Genomic DNA, 19299 nt, shown 5'->3' with positions numbered 1-19299 from the left:
CAGCCCGTGTGCTGGTAGTACCCCAGAAGTTCAGAGCCTTCCTACTGGTGTTGGCTCACGATGTGCCGTTAGCAGGACATTTGGGGATGGACAAGACCTATGACAGGCTTGTCACCCACTTCTATTGGCCCCAAATGCACAAGAGCTCAGACGCTCATTGTAGGTCCTGTCAGACTTGCCAGGCAAGTGGTAAGAGCGGAGGGAGGCACAAGGCTCCTCTGCAACCCTTCCCAGTGGTCGGTACGCCATTCCAGCGAGTGGGTATTGACATTGTTGGGCCTCTGGACCCCAAGACAGCCATGGGCAACAGGTTCATCCTGGTCTTGGTGGACCATGCCACCCGGTACCCTGAAGCCATCCCTCTGAGGACAGTGACGGCCCCCGTGGTGGGACGTGCACTGCTGGGAATTTTCTCACGAGTCGTATTGCCTCTAGAGGTGGTGAGTGACAGGGGGACCAACTTCATATCCAAGTATATGAAGTCCCTTTGGCAAGAGTGTGGTGTAACCTACAAGTTCACCACCCCTTACCATCCCCAAGGAAATGGGTTGGTTGAGAGATTCAACCGAACCCTGAAAGGCATGATTATGGGACTGGAAGGTCCAATGAGGCGTAAGTGGGACGTCCTCTTGCCATGCCTTCTTTTTGCATACCGTGAGGTGCCACAGAAGTCCCTAGGGTTCAGCCACTTTGAACTGCTGTATGGTCACCCAGTGAGAGGACCTCTGAGTTTGGTAAAGGAAGGCTGGGAGCAATCTCCCAGGAAACCTCCCCAGAATGTATACAGTTACATGCTGGCCTTCAGAAACCAGACCAGGCGCTTCAGACAACTTGCTGAGGCAAATCTGGAAGCCAGCCAGGAAGAGATGAAGCGGTGGTACGACCAGAATGCCACTTTGGTAGAGCTTCAGCCTGGGCAAAAGGTGTGGGTCTTGGCCCCAGTGGAACCTTGTGCACTTCAGGATAAGTGGACAGGTCCATTTGAGGTTGTGGAGCGCACGAGTCCGGTAACCTACTTAGTGGACATGCAGTCTCCCAGGAACCCTTTGAGGGTCCTACATGTTAACCGTCTTAAGCCCCACTTGGAGAGGTCCGAAGTGGGCATGTTGTTGGCAACTGATGATGGAATGGAGGAGGAGTCTGAGCCTCTTCCTGACCTCTTAGTAGCCTCTGAGAAAGATGGGTCAGTGGATGGAGTTAACCTCTCACCCACCCTGACGCCTGAGCAACAGGAAGACTGTCGCCAATTGCTGGGGCAGTTTCCAGATCTGTTCTCCCTGGTTCCTGGTGTCACAGATTGGTGCGTCCATGATGTGGACACAGGAGACAGCTTACCTGTGAGGCATAAGGCCTACCGAGTAACTGACAGGGTCAGGGCCTGCATCAAGGAGGAGGTCTCCAAGATGCTTGCTCTTAGGGTGGTTGAGTCCTCCAGCAGTCCTTGGTCCAGCCCCGTGGTCTTGGTCCCAAAGGCTGCTGCGCCGGGAGCCACACCTGAACTCCGGTTCTGTGTGGACTACAGAGGGCTCAATTCAGTCACCAAGACTGACGCGCACCCTATCCCCAGAGCTGATGAGCTCATTGATCGGCTAGGGGTTGCCCGGGTCCTCAGCACGTTTGATTTAACGTCTGGGTACTGGCAGATCGCCTTGACCGATGGGGCAAAAGAGAGGTCAGCATTCTCTACCCCAGATGGGCATTTCCAGTTCCGGGTTATGCCATTTGGAATGAAGAATGCCCCTGCCACCTTTCAGAGTTTGGTCAACCAGGTGTTGGTTGGGCTGGATGAGTTCAGTGCCGCCTACCTGGATGACATCGCAGTGTTCAGTGGAACCTGGCCAGAACACCTGCGGCACCTCTGGGAAGTGGTGACGGCGCTGCGCAAAGCAGGCCTCACAATCAAGGCAAGCAAGTGCCAGATTGGGCAGGGATCAGTGGTGTACTTGGGACACCAAGTGGGGAGTGGTAAGGTGGCACCCTTGCAACCCAAAATTGAGACCATCCTGGCTTGGGAGCCCCCCAAGACCCAGACTGCAGTGAGAGCCTTCCTGGGGCTCACTGGGTACTACAGGAGGTTTGTCAAGGGCTATGGCACTATTGTGACCCCCTTGACAGAGCTGACTTCGAAGAAGCAGCCCAGGAATGTGATTTGGACTGACACCTGCCAGAAGGCTTTTGACACCCTGAAAACTGCCATGTGCACGGCGCCCGTGCTCCTGGCCCCTGATTTCTCCAAGAAATTTCTAGTGCAAACAGACGCTTCAGAGCATGGTGTAGGGGCTGTTCTCTCACAAATGACTGAGGAGGGCTGAGACCAACCTGTAGCCTTCATCAGTAGGAGGTTACTTCCACGGGAACGTAGGTGGAGTGCAATAGAGCGAGAAGCATTTGCTGTGGTCTGGGCACTGAAGAAGCTAAGACCCTACTTGTTTGGGTCTCACTTCCGGGTTCAGACAGACCACAGGCCCCTCAGATAGTTGATGCAAATGAGGGGGGAGAACCCAAAACTGTTGAGGTGGTCCATCTCCCTACAGGGTATGGACTTCACGGTGGAACATCGCCCTGGCACAGATCACGCCAATGCTGACGGTCTGTCCAGGTTTTTCCGCCTTAGTGATGAGGAACTCCCTGGGGAAGGGTAGTTCCCCCCACATTTCAGCTGGAGGGGACACGTGTTAGACCTGGCACCTTGGCGTGAGTTTCCCTTCCACTTTTTGCTGATGTGCCTCAGATGTTTTTGCTGGTGTCCGCTGCTCAGGGCACTGCGCCACGGCCAACCCGTGCCGCAGTGCAAGTGCTCCCTATGAAAAGTGTAACTGTGATTGATATTCCTGATTGGTTCATTGGATTTACTGTCAGTCCCCAGTAAAGTGCACCAGGAGTGCCAGGGCTTGTGAATGCCGATACTGCTAGTGGGCCTGCAGCGCTGGTTGCGCCACCCACAGAAGCAGCCTTAAAATGTGTCTAGGGTCTGCCATTGCAGAACCTGCGTGCAGTCTGGTACTGTCATGCTGGCTGGGCAAGTGCACACAATTGCCAGCCCCTAAACCTTCCCTTAACTTCATATTAGTCACCCCAATGGTAGGCCCAAAAGCAGGGTGCATTGTAAGTGTAAGGTAGGACATGCTCTGATGAGTGTGGCATGTCCTAATAGTGAATTACTGCCAAATTCGTTTTTCACTATTGTAAGGCTACCTGTTCCCTTTAGGCCAGATGGGCTGCTGGAATTATTACACTCTATAATCCCAGCAGGCTCAGGGAACATGGTAGAAAATAATGTTTAGTATGCCTGAACTCAGAATAATAAAATACTTCTTTTAGTAAAGTTTATTTTAATATCCTGTGTTTGCAAATGCTACTTTTAGAAAGTTAGCATTTGCTTGCCTAACCATTTCAGCCCGCCTCTGCTTGGATGTGTATCTGACTGTCTGGGTTGTGTGAGTGACAGGGCTGGGGGATGACAGGTGGTGAATGCAAGGATTACACCTTAGTGGGAGGTAGGAGTGCCCCTGGACTCTTAATCAGGATGTGCTCTGCCACCACAATGCTGGCTCCGCCCCCCTGGGGAGCGACTGATGACTCAGCCTGCACCTGGCCCAGGAAGGGCGAAGCACTGTCATCAAGGTACTCCTGGCTGCCCCTGTCCACACAATGCTGGCTCCGCCCCCCTGTGGAGCGTCTGATGTGCCTGCCCTCACACTGAAAGCAGAAGCCAGAAGTACACCCAACAAGTACTCAGAGACTGAAAGCAGTTATGCAAAGGCCCCCCTGACCTGAGAAGACAAAAGAAATGCTGTATAAAAGTAGGAGCCCTGCTCCTTGTAAATCAGAATCCTGTTTCCCACAAAGAACCTCTGCCCGAATAGAAGGAGAAGAAGACGCTGGAAGGACTGGCCTGCTGCTTGCCTTGCTGAGGAAGGAGAGGAGAAGACTTTGCTAAAAAGACTTTGCTGACTTGTGCTTGAAACATTCTCCAAGGGCTTGTTGGAGCTTGCCCCCTGACCTGAACCCCAGGACTAGTGGGTTCTTGGTGCTTCTGCTCGTCCTGACCTTCGAGCCGTGTGTGCATCCCGCCGGAACCAGACTGCGCCCCTCATCGCCCCTCGTAGGGCTGTGGCACTCGGGAGCTTGCCTGCCTTTGTCCCCGTGAAAGCCTCGCTCCGATCGGAGTCGCTCTCTGCCCCCGGGCTAGGCTTCCTGCTCCTCTGCCCCTTGCCTGCTACTGGAGCGCGCTGAAGCGCTCTCCCCCCTCCCGCCGGAATTCCTCTGACGATCGCGATCCACGCCGGGTAGACAGCTGCACGGACCGTGCCCTGTGACCCCGCTTCGCCATCCCAGAGACTCGTCAGGCCGCGCCGCCCCCGCTGAGGAGACCCCCGCACCGCCGTGCTGAGGGTCGCGGTCCGCGCCTGCCTGATTGCACACAGCCAATTCTTTACTGGAAAGGAAACATGCTTCCGGGGACCGGTTTCTGGCATTACAGCCGTCTTCGGCCCGGCTTGCTTGGATGAATCGTTTTGGCCACTATAGGAGTGGAAGGGTATGCTCAGACATGAGTCCCTTGCTCACTGCACCATCAGGATTCAAGCAAGCCGGGCCGAAGACGGCTGTAATGCCAGAAACCGGTCCCCGGAAGCTTATTTCCTTTCCAGTAAAGAATTGGCTTGGTAGTTTGGTCTGCCCTGTTCCCATGATGCACTGGGCCAGGGACAGACTAATTTGCATGTAGCCAGGTTCTGAACTGGGATGGTGCAGTGAGCTAAAAAACGGTGATGGATCAAGCCCTGATCTTTTGACTTGGTAGGAGTGTTCTGCTTAATTCAGATGCTCTGTCCATCACCACCACCTTTATGAATCGTTTTGGCCACTATAGGAGTGGAAGGGTATGCTCAGACATGAGTCCCTTGCTCACTGCACCATCAGGATTCAAGCAAGCCGGGCCGAAGACTGCTGTAATGCCAGAAACCGGTCCCCGGAAGCTTGTTTCCTTTCCAGTAAAGAATTGGCTTGGTAGTTTGGTCTGCCCTGTTCCCATGATGCACTGGGCCAGGGACAGACTAATTTGCATGTAGCCAGGTTCTGAACTGGGATGGTGCAGTGAGCTAAAAAACAGTGATGGATCAAGCCCTGATCTTTTGACTGGGTAGGAGTGTTTTGCTTAATTCAGATGCTCTGTCCATCACCACCACCTTTATGAATCGTTTTGGCCACTATAGGAGTGGAAGGGTATGCTCAGACATGAGTCCCTTGCTCACTGCACCATCAGGATTCAAGCAAGTCGGGCCGAAGACGGCTGTAATGCCAGAAACCGGTCCCTGGAAGCTTGTTTCCTTTCCAGTAAAGAATTGGCTTGGTAGTTTGGTCTGCCCTGTTCCCATGATGCACTGGGCCAGGGACAGACTAATTTGCATGTAGCCAGGTTCTGAACTGGGATGGTGCAGTGAGCTAAAAAACGGTGATGGATCAAGCCCTGATCTTTTGACTGGGTAGGAGTGTTCTGCTTAATTCAGATGCTCTGTCCATCACCACCACCTTTATGAATCCTTTAGAAAAACACATTTTAACTACACTATATGTTTGTTATCCAACTAAGATGGCTATTTTTGGAAATGGCTCATCTGAAGCCCACAAGTGTCTGTACCCTTACGAGCTACATTCTATACTGAAGATACTAAAGTATAACGCGCCTGGATTTCTTTTAGACAACAAGGTATCAAAATAAAGAGTGAAGTAGTGTTTGTGGATGCAAGCTGAAGCAAATAAGATGTAAAATACGAATATCTGCTTACTGAAATAATAAATGCTTATGCAAGAAGATTTCACAGCTGTGACACGTACGTATATTGCCACAACTACCTGTTTTGTTATTTTCTCTCCACAGACCAGCGTGGTTAACTACATTGACCGCAGACCTAACCCATCAAAAAGCGACCAGTTGTTCTTTGTGGTATTTGAGTGGAAAGATCCTTTCATTCAGGAAGTTCGGGATGTGAGTAGACTTCCTTATTCATTTAAATTCAGCCCAATGCTTCTGACGTCATGGCGCTAGTTAGTTGCCAACTATGTAAAGTCTTTCACCTCTGTCCATGTTTGATTTTGAACAGATGCTGTGTAGGAGAAAAAATGAAGTTTTATTCCGGCAAAATGTTTCAGCAGTTTACCCCGCCCCTCTCCAAATGTACGAATCACACCAAATCCAGATCAGAGCTCCTGCCTACTGTGTCACATGATGGGGCAAAAACATCATCCCTGAGCTTTAGCCAACCTCCTCATATGATGAGACACAGAAATGACATCACAGATTTAAACATCCCTTATCGCACCATGATTATGAGTCAAGCAGAGTGGTATCTTTGCTCTGCGGGAGGCAAGGCGGGCAGAGGTGGGTGAGGGGAGGGTAAGTAAGATACTGCTTCTCTTTATTCTGAGTAGGCTGGTGTTTCTGCACCCAGACTTGACAGGTTGCTCTTTAATTCCAAGCCCTAGACCCAGTTTTATCAGGTGTCAAAGGGAACCCCGTAATATCTGCAGGAGGAGACATGAGAGCAGGCACTGCTGGCAGAGATGCAGTTCCGACCCCGCCTGGCCCCATACAGCACCAAGAGGCTGTAGAAAATGCTCTTCTAGCCCCTAAGGTGCACCCCCAAACATCATGCAGCCCCCTGCCTCTGCCATCCATCCCCTAACCTGCATCCCCAGCTCTTTTTTACCACCTGTCACAAATCAGATGGCAAATCGGAACATTTAACAGTTTTAATCGGGATCACTGTGGAATTTGACCCAGGTAAGCTGGTTCTACATTGTTTTTTCTTATTCTGGCATGTTTAACTTGTAAATGGACAGTGATGGGGCAGAGCTACTGATCGGAAACAGTCTGTTTAGGCCCCGGGAAATCTAGTCCCCTTGCACCGCCTAACATAAAAGGCATAAAAGGGTCGCTGACTTCGTCCTGCACCTGGGCAACTACCCGATCAGCGCAGTAGCTGTTCTTTACACCCCGCTCAGGGAATCCACTCAATAAGATTTCCCCTGGGCCTTGCTCCATGGTCCTCTCTTCCTCACAGGGCACACTGGTCTCAGCAAGCAGGCAGGCACTGGTGCTGCGGAGTCCAGGGTAGGTGGTCTTGGAAACCCTGGGTGATGTCCCCTCTCCCAGCAGAGAGACTGACGGACCTTGGCCCCCAGTCCTGGTCACAGGCGAAACTCTTGCAGAGCTTCCCCTCATCACACATCCTGCATGGCTGCTTGACAATTGAAACTTTTTGGAGTCTCAAGCTCCTCTGCTTATAGTCTATTTCCAGCCACCAATTGTGATTTTGAGTCTGAGTCTTTGAAGTTTATATTGGGGGTCTGCTTCCCTTTTGAAGGGTCCACTCATTCCCCTCCTTTCCTTTTGAAAGCAGTCTGTCACAGCAGGAGCGACCATAAAGATGATAGCCCCAACCAAAGCTATGGGAGTCACTAGAGTTCACAACTGGATGTCAACCGCAGTGATATTTGTATCAAAAGGTTACTCCAGGGACTCAGCCCTACTCTTTATGATTACCTAATCAGTCAAATCTCCTTCCTGAGATGTGCCCAGGCCCCTTCCTTGTGAGCAAAGAGCACTCTTTGAAATGTACAGGGGAAGCCTGACTCTCTCTGCTCCATGGTGTCCAACACAGTATTCAGGAATGCAGCAATGCACACATCTGTCTGGGGGGATTCCTCTACCTCCTCATATTACACTGTGCAAGCCTGGGACTTCCAAAATGGAACCTGTAGTTTGCAGTGTATTGTACCATTCACAGGCACACACATATACCACATCTACTTTTTTGGATATTGCTAATGCAATGTGCATTTAGTGCGACATGGCTAGGGGCACTAATAGAGAGTAATTTATGGGGCCCAGAAGCAATACTGAGATGTAAAAGGTAATCCAGGATGAATCCTGAGCATAGAAGAAATAGGCTCTGGAGTGTAATTAGAGACCATGCAAGATGGCTCAGTGAGTTAAACGCTTGCCATTAAATGTGGTGAGCAGCAGGTTTCCATCCTGGCAAGGCTAACTCAGCCTTCCATCATTTGGTGGTTGGTAAATTGAGTCCCATTACTCTGGGCAACAGTAACACCTATTATCTACAATGTTTAGGAAGAGAAGAAGTGTGGTATGAAGAGCTTTATAAAACAATAATTTCTAGTGAAGAGTAATCGGCTTATGTGTGACCGTAAAACCTTTGAGACCTCCTTGACGATGTTGAAAAAATAGGAACCGATCCAGGCGTAACAAGGAGTGTTGGCGCTCACTAGAAAGCGGTGGTTCGGGTTTGTTGGATGAAGGCATTGCAGCAGCGATAGGTAAGTCATTTTACTGCTGTACACAGTTCTAGCCGGCCAACATATTGAAAAAACGTTTCTATTATGGGCAGCATTGCAACAGAACGGGGTCAGGTTTAGGGAGCCCCTGGGCCTCCACTACATGCCTAGGCCCATGTTGGAAAAGACAGTTGTGCCCACACAGATTCTCGAAGGCAGAGAATACCAGACTATGGACCACATGTATCAAATAAGCATTTTGCACATTACCAAATAGCAATTTTTACAGAACTGATATTTAGTCCACAAAATGCTATATGTATGTAAGGAATCGCCAAAGATTTTGCAAGCTCGAACGGTTTTGCATTAGCTAATTTGCGATTGTCTGTTTGGTAAGTGCATTTTCCTAAATGCACAGTTTGCATTTGGAAAATGTTTCATACATGAGCTAAGGGAATCTCAATTTGCAAGTCCATATTTGTAGTCACAATTTTAAGTAATAGCAGTTTTTGCTGTTACCTAAAATTGTGACAACAAAGGCTTTCATACATCATAAAAAAGCTATTTTGCATTCACAAATGGCCGATTTGACCAAATTGCGCAGTTGGCGAATGTAAAAAAATTCATACATGCGGCCCTAAATTGGTTTAAAAAGAACACTGCATCCAGACTTGCGTTTCCTACTAATCCGTGATAACTAATCTAAAGTTGCATAGGGGTTTCTAGCTGAAGTTGAACGTTGCTGGGCTTTAATAACTGCCAAGAAGATCTTGGAGCTTATGGTTTGGTTTTGCTTCAAAGTTACAAGCTTATCTCCCTAAATTTTTCAGTGCAGGGATTTGGTGCTTGGCAAGTGTGTTCTGGTGTCCCCCCAATTCTGGTTGATTGCTGCACAGAGAAAATCGTGGCATAAAGCACAAGACAGTGCAGAGAAGGAAGTCTTAAAACTGGGAAGAAAACAGGGCCCAAAAAATTAAGACTAGATGTGTTTGTTCGAATCTAACTTCCTTAATGTATGAAAACAGCATGTTTTATGCGTTTACGAGTTGGAAATGTATATGTAAAAATTTGCTGATTTTAATAGAGTTGTATACTTAAAAGTTCTGTCGATTTTAATCTGGATACTTTTGTGATGTCTGATGTGTCTTTCTCAAACATTTTAGGAGTCTTGATGTCTTGTTTCTGTATCCGATTCTACTTTGTAGCCCCCTTTCTCTCTGCTTTTTGTTATATAAAGCCGTTTCCCTTCTTTTTTTCTTTATATTTAATCTGTAGTGACATTTCTTGTGGAAATGTGCAGCTTGTGAGGGATCTTACAGGCAGGTTCAAAAAGCTACCTGGCATGTGTAATTGGTTCACTACAGCATGTCTGTGCACGAGGACTGCACAGTAGTAAAGTTCAGGCAGGCAGTGGGAGTTTGCGCCTCAAGCCGTGGTTTGTTTTAGAGTTTGCGAACACCCGCAATTTGTGCGTTTGTGGGTGTTTGCCAACTTACTCTTCTGTGACCCTTTCCCACCCTGGAAATGGTCAGAGATTTACTCCAGCAAAGGACTGAAGTAACTCCTCTTCCAAGGAGGGAAGGGAGAAGAACCCCCCCCCCCACCTCCCCCCTCCCCCCTCCCCCACCCGGCTTAATGGGGGAGCAAGGAAGGGGGTTCTCCGTGGAAACAATAGTATTATGTCTCGAAAGCTGGGAATACTGAAAACATTTTTTATTTGCCGAAAGTCGTACATCCTTGCCTAGGAGTACATGCATAGGCTTAAATGTACAGCTTTGTCTTCTGAATCGGGCATAGTGTCTTAACCTGCTTAACAGGTGTATTCGGTTTCTTTTGTCCTTGTTCAGCAGTTTCTATTTTTTGTAGCAGAGTATTATCTCGGTTGATTATTATGTTTCCTTTTAACAAAGCCTGTTATTCAAGCAAACTATATATGGACACATTCACTGTCCCCTCGTCGCCCTGGAAACAAAGTCCCCATGTCCCTTGTGACTCAGTGAGCCACATTGTCTTCATGGGTACTCGAGATGGGGTGATCGCCGAGGCATGCATCATTCTTCTCAGGGGCTCTATAGGAAGTAATGGGAGGAACATGTGGTTAAAGTGCCAGGGTTCCTCCATGTGTCCAGTTTGAAAGGGAAATTTGCCATCAACTGCACCTGGGATGCAATTGTAAGGATAGCATATTGCCAGGGGTTGTATTTAGGAAATTTGCTTAGGTTTTAGGTAGCATCGTACATGCCACAACGAGGGCGTCTGGAGTGCTATACATGAGTATCTCTACAGTAGGTACCTTACTCAAAACAAAGAGGAACTTCAGGCCCAGGCTGGGTAACATCGCAGTAAATATCTTCTATAGAATAATGCCTTGATCTGTGGTACAATCAGTACCGTATAATCAAAAAGAGAAAAAAATACAGTTTCTACATCTTAAACCTAGGAAAGGATGTAGCTTTACGGCTAGAGTGGTCGACCTTGAAGCTGGGGAACCAGGTTCGAGTCTTGGTAACGACGCTTAACATCCTGTGATTCTGGGCAAATCACTTAATCTCACTGTGCCTAACAAAAAAGTAAATGTGTCCATCTGTAACAAAACTGGTGCTCATGTAAAGCGCTCTTATACCCAAAGTCTCGGGTCTAGATCGTGCTATATAAAACTCTGAATAAAAAATATCTGTTTCTGTACCATACAGAACAGGCATTTTCACAATAGCTCACAAACCTTTACCAAATTTGTTCAAGCGTAAAGATTCAGCAGATGTAGTACGCAGGCGAGATTCTCTTAGCATACCGACTGATCATAAGACACATCTCAGCTCATACCGTAAAGATTTAGGGGCATATTATCAAGGGGGTTTATCTCCGCTTTTTTGGCTTTAAAAGCCAAGAAAGCGGAGATAAAATTATCTCCCTATTACCTAGCTGTCGCTAACACCAGTTAGCGACAGCTAGTAGGAGATAGCGACCATCTTGGGCCCCACTTTGCATGTCAGTGATATTTATCACTAATGACATGCAAAGTGGGCGTGCCAAGATGTTAGCGACTGGAAACAGTCGCTAACATCACTATCTCCTATTACCAACTTATGGAGATATTCGCGCTAAGCGCGAATATCTCCAAAAGCTAACACCTGCCCTGAGCAGTTCTTAGCCATGTTATCCAATGGGAGGTGGATAACATGGCTAAGAGCATTAGCTCGGTAATGCATGCATATCGTTGACTTTTCAGCGATATTCATTCATTGCGGCTGATTTTTATCGCATTTGCGATAAACCTTGGTAATACCAAGGTTTATTTGCGACAAAAATCGCCGCAGCTCAGCGGTAAATTTTTTGTCTCTAACCAAGCAATAGCGATAATTATCGCTATTGCTTGGTAGTATGCCCCTGAGTTCCGTCTAAAACTGCAGTGAGGAAGAGAGACTCCAGTTGAGGTGCTGATAGTTCAGCCAGAGAATCATGTGCTGGGCATGGTGTAAAGTCAGAGATAGATGTGGGGACACAAAGCAATCCAGAGGGACTGAACAACAGCAAGCGAGATACAGGTCATGCACAATGGCAGAAACCCGTGTTGTAATCCAGGCAAGAAGATATGACATGGGAGATCCTATGTAGTAATATCTGAGTGGTCGGACTGGAGTAGAGAGTAGGCAGTGAAGAGTTCATCCAATCTAAACATTCCAGAGCAGTTGTTAAACTTGAGAAATGTAATTCATAAAAGTTGACAAGTGGAACACATGCTTTCTTCATAGATCTTATTTAAGTGTTTATGCCCATATTCAGTATAACTTTGCCTGCTTCCTCCCCTCTCTTAGTAGTGTACAGTGATTTTAAATTCAGAAATCTTAACAGACATTGTTCAGCTTTATCTTGGAATTCAAAAGATTTTTTAACTTGTCAATGTACCATACATTCTTCTACCTAACGACACTGACCATGGATATTTCCATACCACTGGCCTATTAAATAAGTCTCCCACACAGACTCTCAGAAGCCCTGTCCATGCTAGAGACAGTCTGTCGTCTGTCTGTACAATGTCGTAAGTCTCAGGATTTGTTATCCATCCTGCCCCCATATCCGTCTATTGCAATAACTGTGTCATATCGCTATAGTTGCATTTCCCTTCTGCCATTAGGAGTGGTGATGCAGAGAAGCAACACATCCTTCCACAGCTTGAAGCTCTCTCTCTTCCACCCTGTGGTGTGTTAGGTCAGGCATTTTCATTTACACGAGTTTCACTCATCACAGCTATTCATTCTTTTTCAGTGTCTTTGTGTTCCTGCATTTTTCACACAACTTTATTATGTGCCTTCACTGGAGACAGAAATGCCAGTAGTTCTATAGCGGTGTATGCATTTTCCAATCTTGTTTCGTGTTGTATTCCAAGGCATCAGGGACTCCTTGGTGCCATCAAGTTCACGGCCTGGAGGAATATATAGGTTATCCTAGTCCTGCACTTGAGAGGCTAGTTCCTTCAAAGTAGGGTACCCTGGGTATTTTTTCACATGTCCAACAATTGCCTGAAATGTGTACATAGGGGTGTGCTCCACAAAAGGCACATTGTGCAGCAATGTCTATAGTGAACTGTTGTCTGTGTGAAATGGAGCAGGAGAGCAAAACTACAAATGGATGAAAACCTCACCTGTTGTATTCTTCTTTTTTTCCAGATCATCACTGCAAATCCCTGGAGTATGGTGGCCCTCCTCTGTGGTGTGTTCCTGGTTTTGTTTAAAGCAGCAGATTTTGCTAAACTGAGCGTGAGGTGGATGATCAAAATCCGAAGACGGCATTTGAGAAAAAGAGCTCGAGAACTAAACCACATAAGTTGAGGTGATGCATAGAAAATGTCCCTCTTGTGCACTGGATGGAACACACTATTGAAAGATGAACTTTCTGCCTATTGACTTCACTCAGGAAGAAAACGTGACTTCATAGGACCAAGCAGACTGAGCATTGGGGCAGAGGGTCTCCTTGCTCTGCTGGCACGCCGGAGCAGAACACACATATAACTTCCTTTAACCTCGCAGGGTAGTTCTTAATATTATAATACTAAAATATGTAGCATACCTTGGAAAGAATTCAGAAGCTAAGCATTCAGACTTTGGTGAAAAGAAATCTGAACCTAAAGGAAGATTTTGAGTTTTTTAGGAAACGTGCTATAGGTATGTGTGTCAAACATTTTTATGATGAGTAAATAAGCATATTTTACATAATTTAGCAATGTTGGATTTCTCGTGAATAGGACAAATCTGAACCCCTAATAGAAACAAATAGATATTTTTAATGGAGGTCAAATAGTACTAGCATCTATGGCTTAGAGAAGAGCAGCTACAGCTTAATAAATGCCATGAGTTGCACTAAAATCACATTGCAGATCTTGGAGTGTGCTTTGGGTGACTCTAATGAGTGTTGCACTTTCCGTTGACTTTAAGATATGTACTTTGCTCACTGAACTTGTTCAATGTGTAATCGAGTTGTACAGCAGTGAGTTTGTCGTAAGATCCATGAAATAAGGAGTTTGTTTTGTACTGTGTTTCAAAATTTGTCTGGTGTTTCATATCCCTGGCAAGGCACAAAGCACTGCGGTATGCATCAGATTCCTGGGACCTCTGGAAACTGTGGTTGTAAAAGAATATTGGATCCAGTATGGGAGATTTCGGGTGTGTTTGAGGTTTGAAGACAGACTTCAAAAATGGCGCTGCCTATGGCGCTCCACATATGAGGTATTGCGGAGTGCGTGAGAATAGATAGAACTGCTCATACATACCTTTTAATCTGAATAGTTGGTCTTTTTCAGCCTGTGATTAGATGGATGTGAAGACCTAGGGTTTTTAGATTTGTCTGGAATTTACTGTGTTGAAGCACAGGGTGTGTTTCAGTGGCTGCCTGGACTAAGAATGAGCTGCCACCAGTTGGCAAGTTTTTGCTTTGTGAAGGTTGTGTTTGCTAAATTGGGGGCACACCTGGATTGTACTGGTCTTGTTTGGTGATAGGTGTGGAGTTTCTGTTGGACGAAGGGAGCACCAATCCGACAAAGTGCTTTATACACATTGTTTTGAACATAATACATCTTACCACCGGTAGCCAGTGTAATTATATAATGCCCAGTGAGAAGTGAGCCCTTACCAGTAGGTTGAGAATGCTATCTGGCATTTTAATATCTCTTTAGTTTCAAAGTGTTAGGAGAGGTTCTCCCAGGTTAATCTAATGGCCTAGTTAGTGTGGGAAAGTGCTAAGGGGAGCTTGACATTTTTGAAGAACGTCCAGGTGTGGAAAGGTTTGCCGAAGGCATCTCGTCATGTAGATGCTTTGTTTGGAGACTGAATTTTCCCACGGTATACAGGCATAAGTGAGACCCTGGAGTGCATAATCAATCCTATATTGCTCAGTTCTGCTGAGTTGAATTGTAGCTATAGTTCTTGTCACCATGGGGTATATTTGTCATATTTTCACACAGCTCATTGCAGCAAGCACGAAAGGAAAAGGGTACGAATATGAAGTATTTAACATCATACAGTGCTTTCTTGTCCTTTCCTTGTGCTGGCGCACTTTTGTCTGCCTAACGCCAAGTGTCCAAAGTTTTGCCACAAGCAACTAGTACAGTGGCGGCTCCTCCTTTGAGGAAAAGGGGCGTCGCCACACTGCTTTTAGCAGTGTAAATGAAGGAAAAATAAAATAATAATAACTGGACATTATTATTAGTTTATTTGGCTCTGCGTCTTGGCAGGGCGGGACTGCTCTTCTCTCAGGGCAGGGGAAGGAGTGGTGGCCCTCTGAAAAGTGTGCACGAATGTTTGACCGGCCCCCTGGGGCCGGCCAAACAATCATGCACACTTTGCATGCTCTCCATTCAGGCTGCATTACAGCATGCATGGAGATCATGCCCCGGCCCCCATTCCTCATCTGAGCGCCAACCAATCACAATGCTGCATTGCAGAGTTGTGATTGGTCAGGGGAGCCTGGCTACTTCCTCTTCCAACTGGAGTGAGGGATGACGACCAGGGATGACGCAGAGAGATGCAAAGAGGTAAGTTTTCTTTTTTTTTTAATCTTTACCTGCCCAGCCACCCTCTATCCGTGTCAGCCGCTACTGAACTATTTAAGGGAAGTGGAAGCTTCTTTGGAGCATACCACAGCCATGGAGCCTAAAGTAAGGCCTTGCAGGCTGTAAGGAAAGGTAAGGAAGAGCAAGAGGGGATAGAGACATTACAGTGGAAAATGACAATAGAGGAGATCTTTCTATAACTTGTCATGAGCCTGATCACATGTAACCACCAGTTTTTGTCCCAGACACTTTCCACCTGCTGGTCTATAATGATTATATGATCCTACATCACCTGAGGCCGCAAACCCTGCTCTAGCTACCCCCGCACCAACATGACAAAACCCAGCTCAATTATTACTGCTCACCAGACCGGACCCAGAATTGCAGTATGGAAGGGATGAACCATCAATGTCCAATTATCTCTTTCCTGGACTAGTCCCAACTTTCTGAAGTGGAACAAAGTGCACAACCTTAGAAAACCTGGTCTTTTGTCTGTTTTATATCTTGTCTAGTCTATCTTATAGATCCATGGTCTGTGACTTTGTCATCTTTCTATGTTGATGGGCACTTTTACTATAGGCATTCTCTGTCAATAATCAGTGGCAACATTTAGTCCTAATTCTATCACTGTACCCGGTTCTAGTTTTTGATTTTGAAAATAAGCAGCATTGCCTATCCCCTGATGGCCTCCGTCTCTTCCTCCAGTCTGACCCCTGCACCAGTGTCCCCCTGTCACAGGTAGGTGCTCTCCACCATCCTGCCAAAATGTACGCTTGTGTCCAGAATGGCCAGTTCAAAAACAAGGGCAGAGCCCACTACAGTGCAAATAGCAAACAATATTTCTGTGTGAGGAAGGCTCAAGGTAAATGACACATTTTGGTAAAATTATCCACAAATATTTTAAAGGTTTTCTTAGTGATATCTCAAAGCGGTGTCTCCTACCCACCTATGGATCCTTTACAGTGTGCAGATACAATAACATTATCGGGCATATGCATCAAAGTAAATACCGGTCGCAAATGGGCAGATTCTCAGAATCTTCCCCTTTGCGACCGGTATTTTTGCATTTGGGATGCATCATCCCAAATGCAAAAATCGCAATTTAAGGAATCTCTAAATTGAGATTCCTTAAATTGCGATTGCATTTAAGGAATCCCAAATTGAGATTCCTTAAATGCAATGCATGAAAGTAAAAAAAATAGCAAATTCGCTAATAGGAGTAGCAAATTACCATGAAGTTGAACTTCATGGTAATTTGCTAAACCTTCGAAAAAAGCACTTTGGTGCATTTTTCAAAGTTTTATGTTGCGCGCACACATGCCCTTAGGGCATGTGTGTGTGCAACATATGTGCAGAGATCAATTTCAGGGGTGCAACAGGGTGTCATTTTGACACCCTTGCACCCTTGAAATTGCATGAGCAATTTGAGAGTATCTACTGGTACTCGCAAATTGCTCATGCAATCTCCAATTCATTCCTATGGGCCTGTAGGTCCATAGGAATGAATGGTATAGCATTCCCTAATTGCGACTAGCAATTAAGGAATGTTTGGGAATCGCTATTTTAATAGCGATTCCTACATGCATAGGCTTTTGCTATTCCTAAATAGCGATTCCTTAAAAATCGCTATTTAGGAATAGCAAAAGGCTACGTTGATGCATCTGCCAGTATGTCTTTATTTATGGCACCAAATCACTTTTCATTTAGAATAACATCCAACTGTACCTTCTCGACAGCCTCAAAGGATCAGCAGACTCAGCCATTTTACAGCTTGCTGAATGTAAAGCAATGGAAAACCTTCCTGTATGTCCATCAGTGGCCGGCTACACCCAGCACCCACCAGAGCAGAGAAACCCCCAAATCAAAACAATGCAATACCGCTGTACCTCCGCTATCTATAATCTGAGATTGTGGGATATGTGTATCTTTGATCTGTTTTTAACACTGTCCCTTCAATATTGATTCTCTTTCAAAACATCTGATGAAATTCTGCTATAAACAGACAATACTGAAAAATTAGAGGACGTCTAATGTGAGTACTGTTCTTTCAGCTAGGGCAAAGCTCATCAGATAGTTCTAGTTCATTATGTAGCAACATTTTACTTTGCTTGCTGTGTATTCGGCACCCAATTATTTCCCTGTTACAGGCATTATTTGTTGCAGTTGAGAAGTGTGGTATGCTGTGAAGTATTGGAATAGTTCAATTCAGTGGTATATCTCGTGATAGTACCATCAAGAAAGTGGTCCCTACGGGGGAAGTGTAGCCCTTGACTTCCACAACAAAAGTATTAACAAATCTCTCATGGAAGTAACTTTTTATTAAGCGTTTTGTGCATTTGACTAAATCCTGTTTTCATACTGCAACCTCTGATTTTAACAGTATTAACGCATCTCAAGAAACAAGGTGCCCCTAAAAAGTGATGGCTCAGTGAAACTGATATATAATTAATACAAAAGTGTGCTTGTGCTATATACAAGAATATGTACATATGACTCATAAAGAGAATATAATGTTATATACAACACTCATAATATGAATGTCGAAATCCACAATCCAATTTAAAAACAGTCCGCATATATACTTGTCTACGTTTCGACCCAAGGTACAGAGTTAGTCAGAAGAGGGTCCTCATCAGGACAGGGTGTTGTAGAAAGGACCTAGAATGACAGGATTATGTATGAGAACCTTGTCATAGGGAGATAAAAAACAAATTGTAAAGGAAAGGTCCCCTACCCTGGTGGAGAGAGGGGAAAATGAACAATCCTATAACCCCAGGAGGCGCAGCAATCTGAAGACAACGACCCACTTGTTCTGGGAGAGGACAAGCGGTGAGAAAATAAAAATGTATTGGTCTCTTGCATAGTGTCCACAAAGACGGTGTGCCTAGGCTAATAGAAGTAGTATACACTCAGAACTACCGGGTGGAGAAAAGAGAAATGGAACAATCCACTTGGTCTGGGAGATGGAAAGCTGTGAGAAAAGAACAAATGAATTGATCTCTTGCATGGTGTTTACAGAGAGTGTGCTAATGCTAATAGGTGTGGTAATTGTTTTTAGTGTTTTGCCTGTCACAGTGACAGGCACACCTCCTTTGATATTAAAATTGTTGAGCCAGGGTCACAGCGTGGTGCATATTTTGCCTGACACAGTGACAGTCACATCATTCATCGGTCTTTAGAGAAGCAGTACAAGAGGAGGAAAACAAAGGAAAGCAAAGTTTAAAAAAAAAAGAGAAAGGAATATGCTACTTACCAGTATGCATCTGTTCTTGGCATGTAGGGCTGCTGACATTCATATCTGTGCATATATCGCCGCCTAGTGTTAGGTCCGGATGATTGCACATTGTTGTCCTGGAAGAGTCTTCGAAGTATCACGAGATAGGTGGCTCCTCCCTCGGCCTACAGTGCGCATGGCATCCTCTCCATCCTCAGATTGTTTTTCGCCATTGTGGCAGAGATGGAGTATAGTACAGTAAGAGATGTCCATGCAAAGAGTGAGTGCTGCAGCTGCGACAGGCACCGGGGAGGTGGGTGGGCGATATGAATGTCAGCAGCCCTACATGCCAAGAACAGATGCATACTGGTAAGTAGCATATTCCGTTCGAGGCATGTGGGCTGCTGAATTCATATCTGTGCATAGAATGTATAGCAGTATCTCCTCTAGCGGTGGCCGCCTGTGCCAGCTGCAGCAGTCTGAAAAGGAGTTTTGAGAACAGCCTGTCCTACAGCAGCTTGCTGTTTGGAATGTACATCCACGCAATAGTGTTTGGTAAATGTATGTATGGTTGACCATGTGGCTGCTCTACAAATTTCGTGTAAAGGAATATTTCCTAGGAAAGCCATGGATGCCCCTAGTTTGCGTGTAGAATGCGCCCCAGGGGGAACTGTTAAGGTGCGTTTTGCTTTTAAATAACATATTTGAATGCACTTAACGATCCATCTGGCTATACCTGATT

At 46.0% G+C, this 19299-nt stretch overlaps 1 protein-coding gene across 1 annotated transcript in view; it reads left to right on the top strand.

Moving 5' to 3' along the window:
* The window catches only part of PACC1 (proton activated chloride channel 1), a 157059-nt gene extending 143395 nt beyond the window's left edge, over nucleotides 1–13664 (top strand). The window contains exons 7-8 of the mRNA XM_078647116.1: nucleotides 5882–5989; nucleotides 12966–13664. Coding sequence (XP_078503242.1) covers nucleotides 5882–5989; nucleotides 12966–13127 — 270 coding nt within the window. The 3' untranslated portion in view covers nucleotides 13128–13664. The remainder of the gene's footprint in view (nucleotides 1–5881; nucleotides 5990–12965) is intronic.
* Nucleotides 13665–19299: the final 5635 nt, after the last annotated feature.

Source organism: Lissotriton helveticus, chromosome 6 (assembly GCF_964261635.1).
Source record: "Lissotriton helveticus chromosome 6, aLisHel1.1, whole genome shotgun sequence".
Classification (NCBI taxonomy): Eukaryota; Metazoa; Chordata; class Amphibia; order Caudata; family Salamandridae; genus Lissotriton; species Lissotriton helveticus.
The sequence above is the reverse complement of the archived record's forward strand: the minus strand, read 5'-3'. Positions and strand labels throughout refer to the sequence as shown.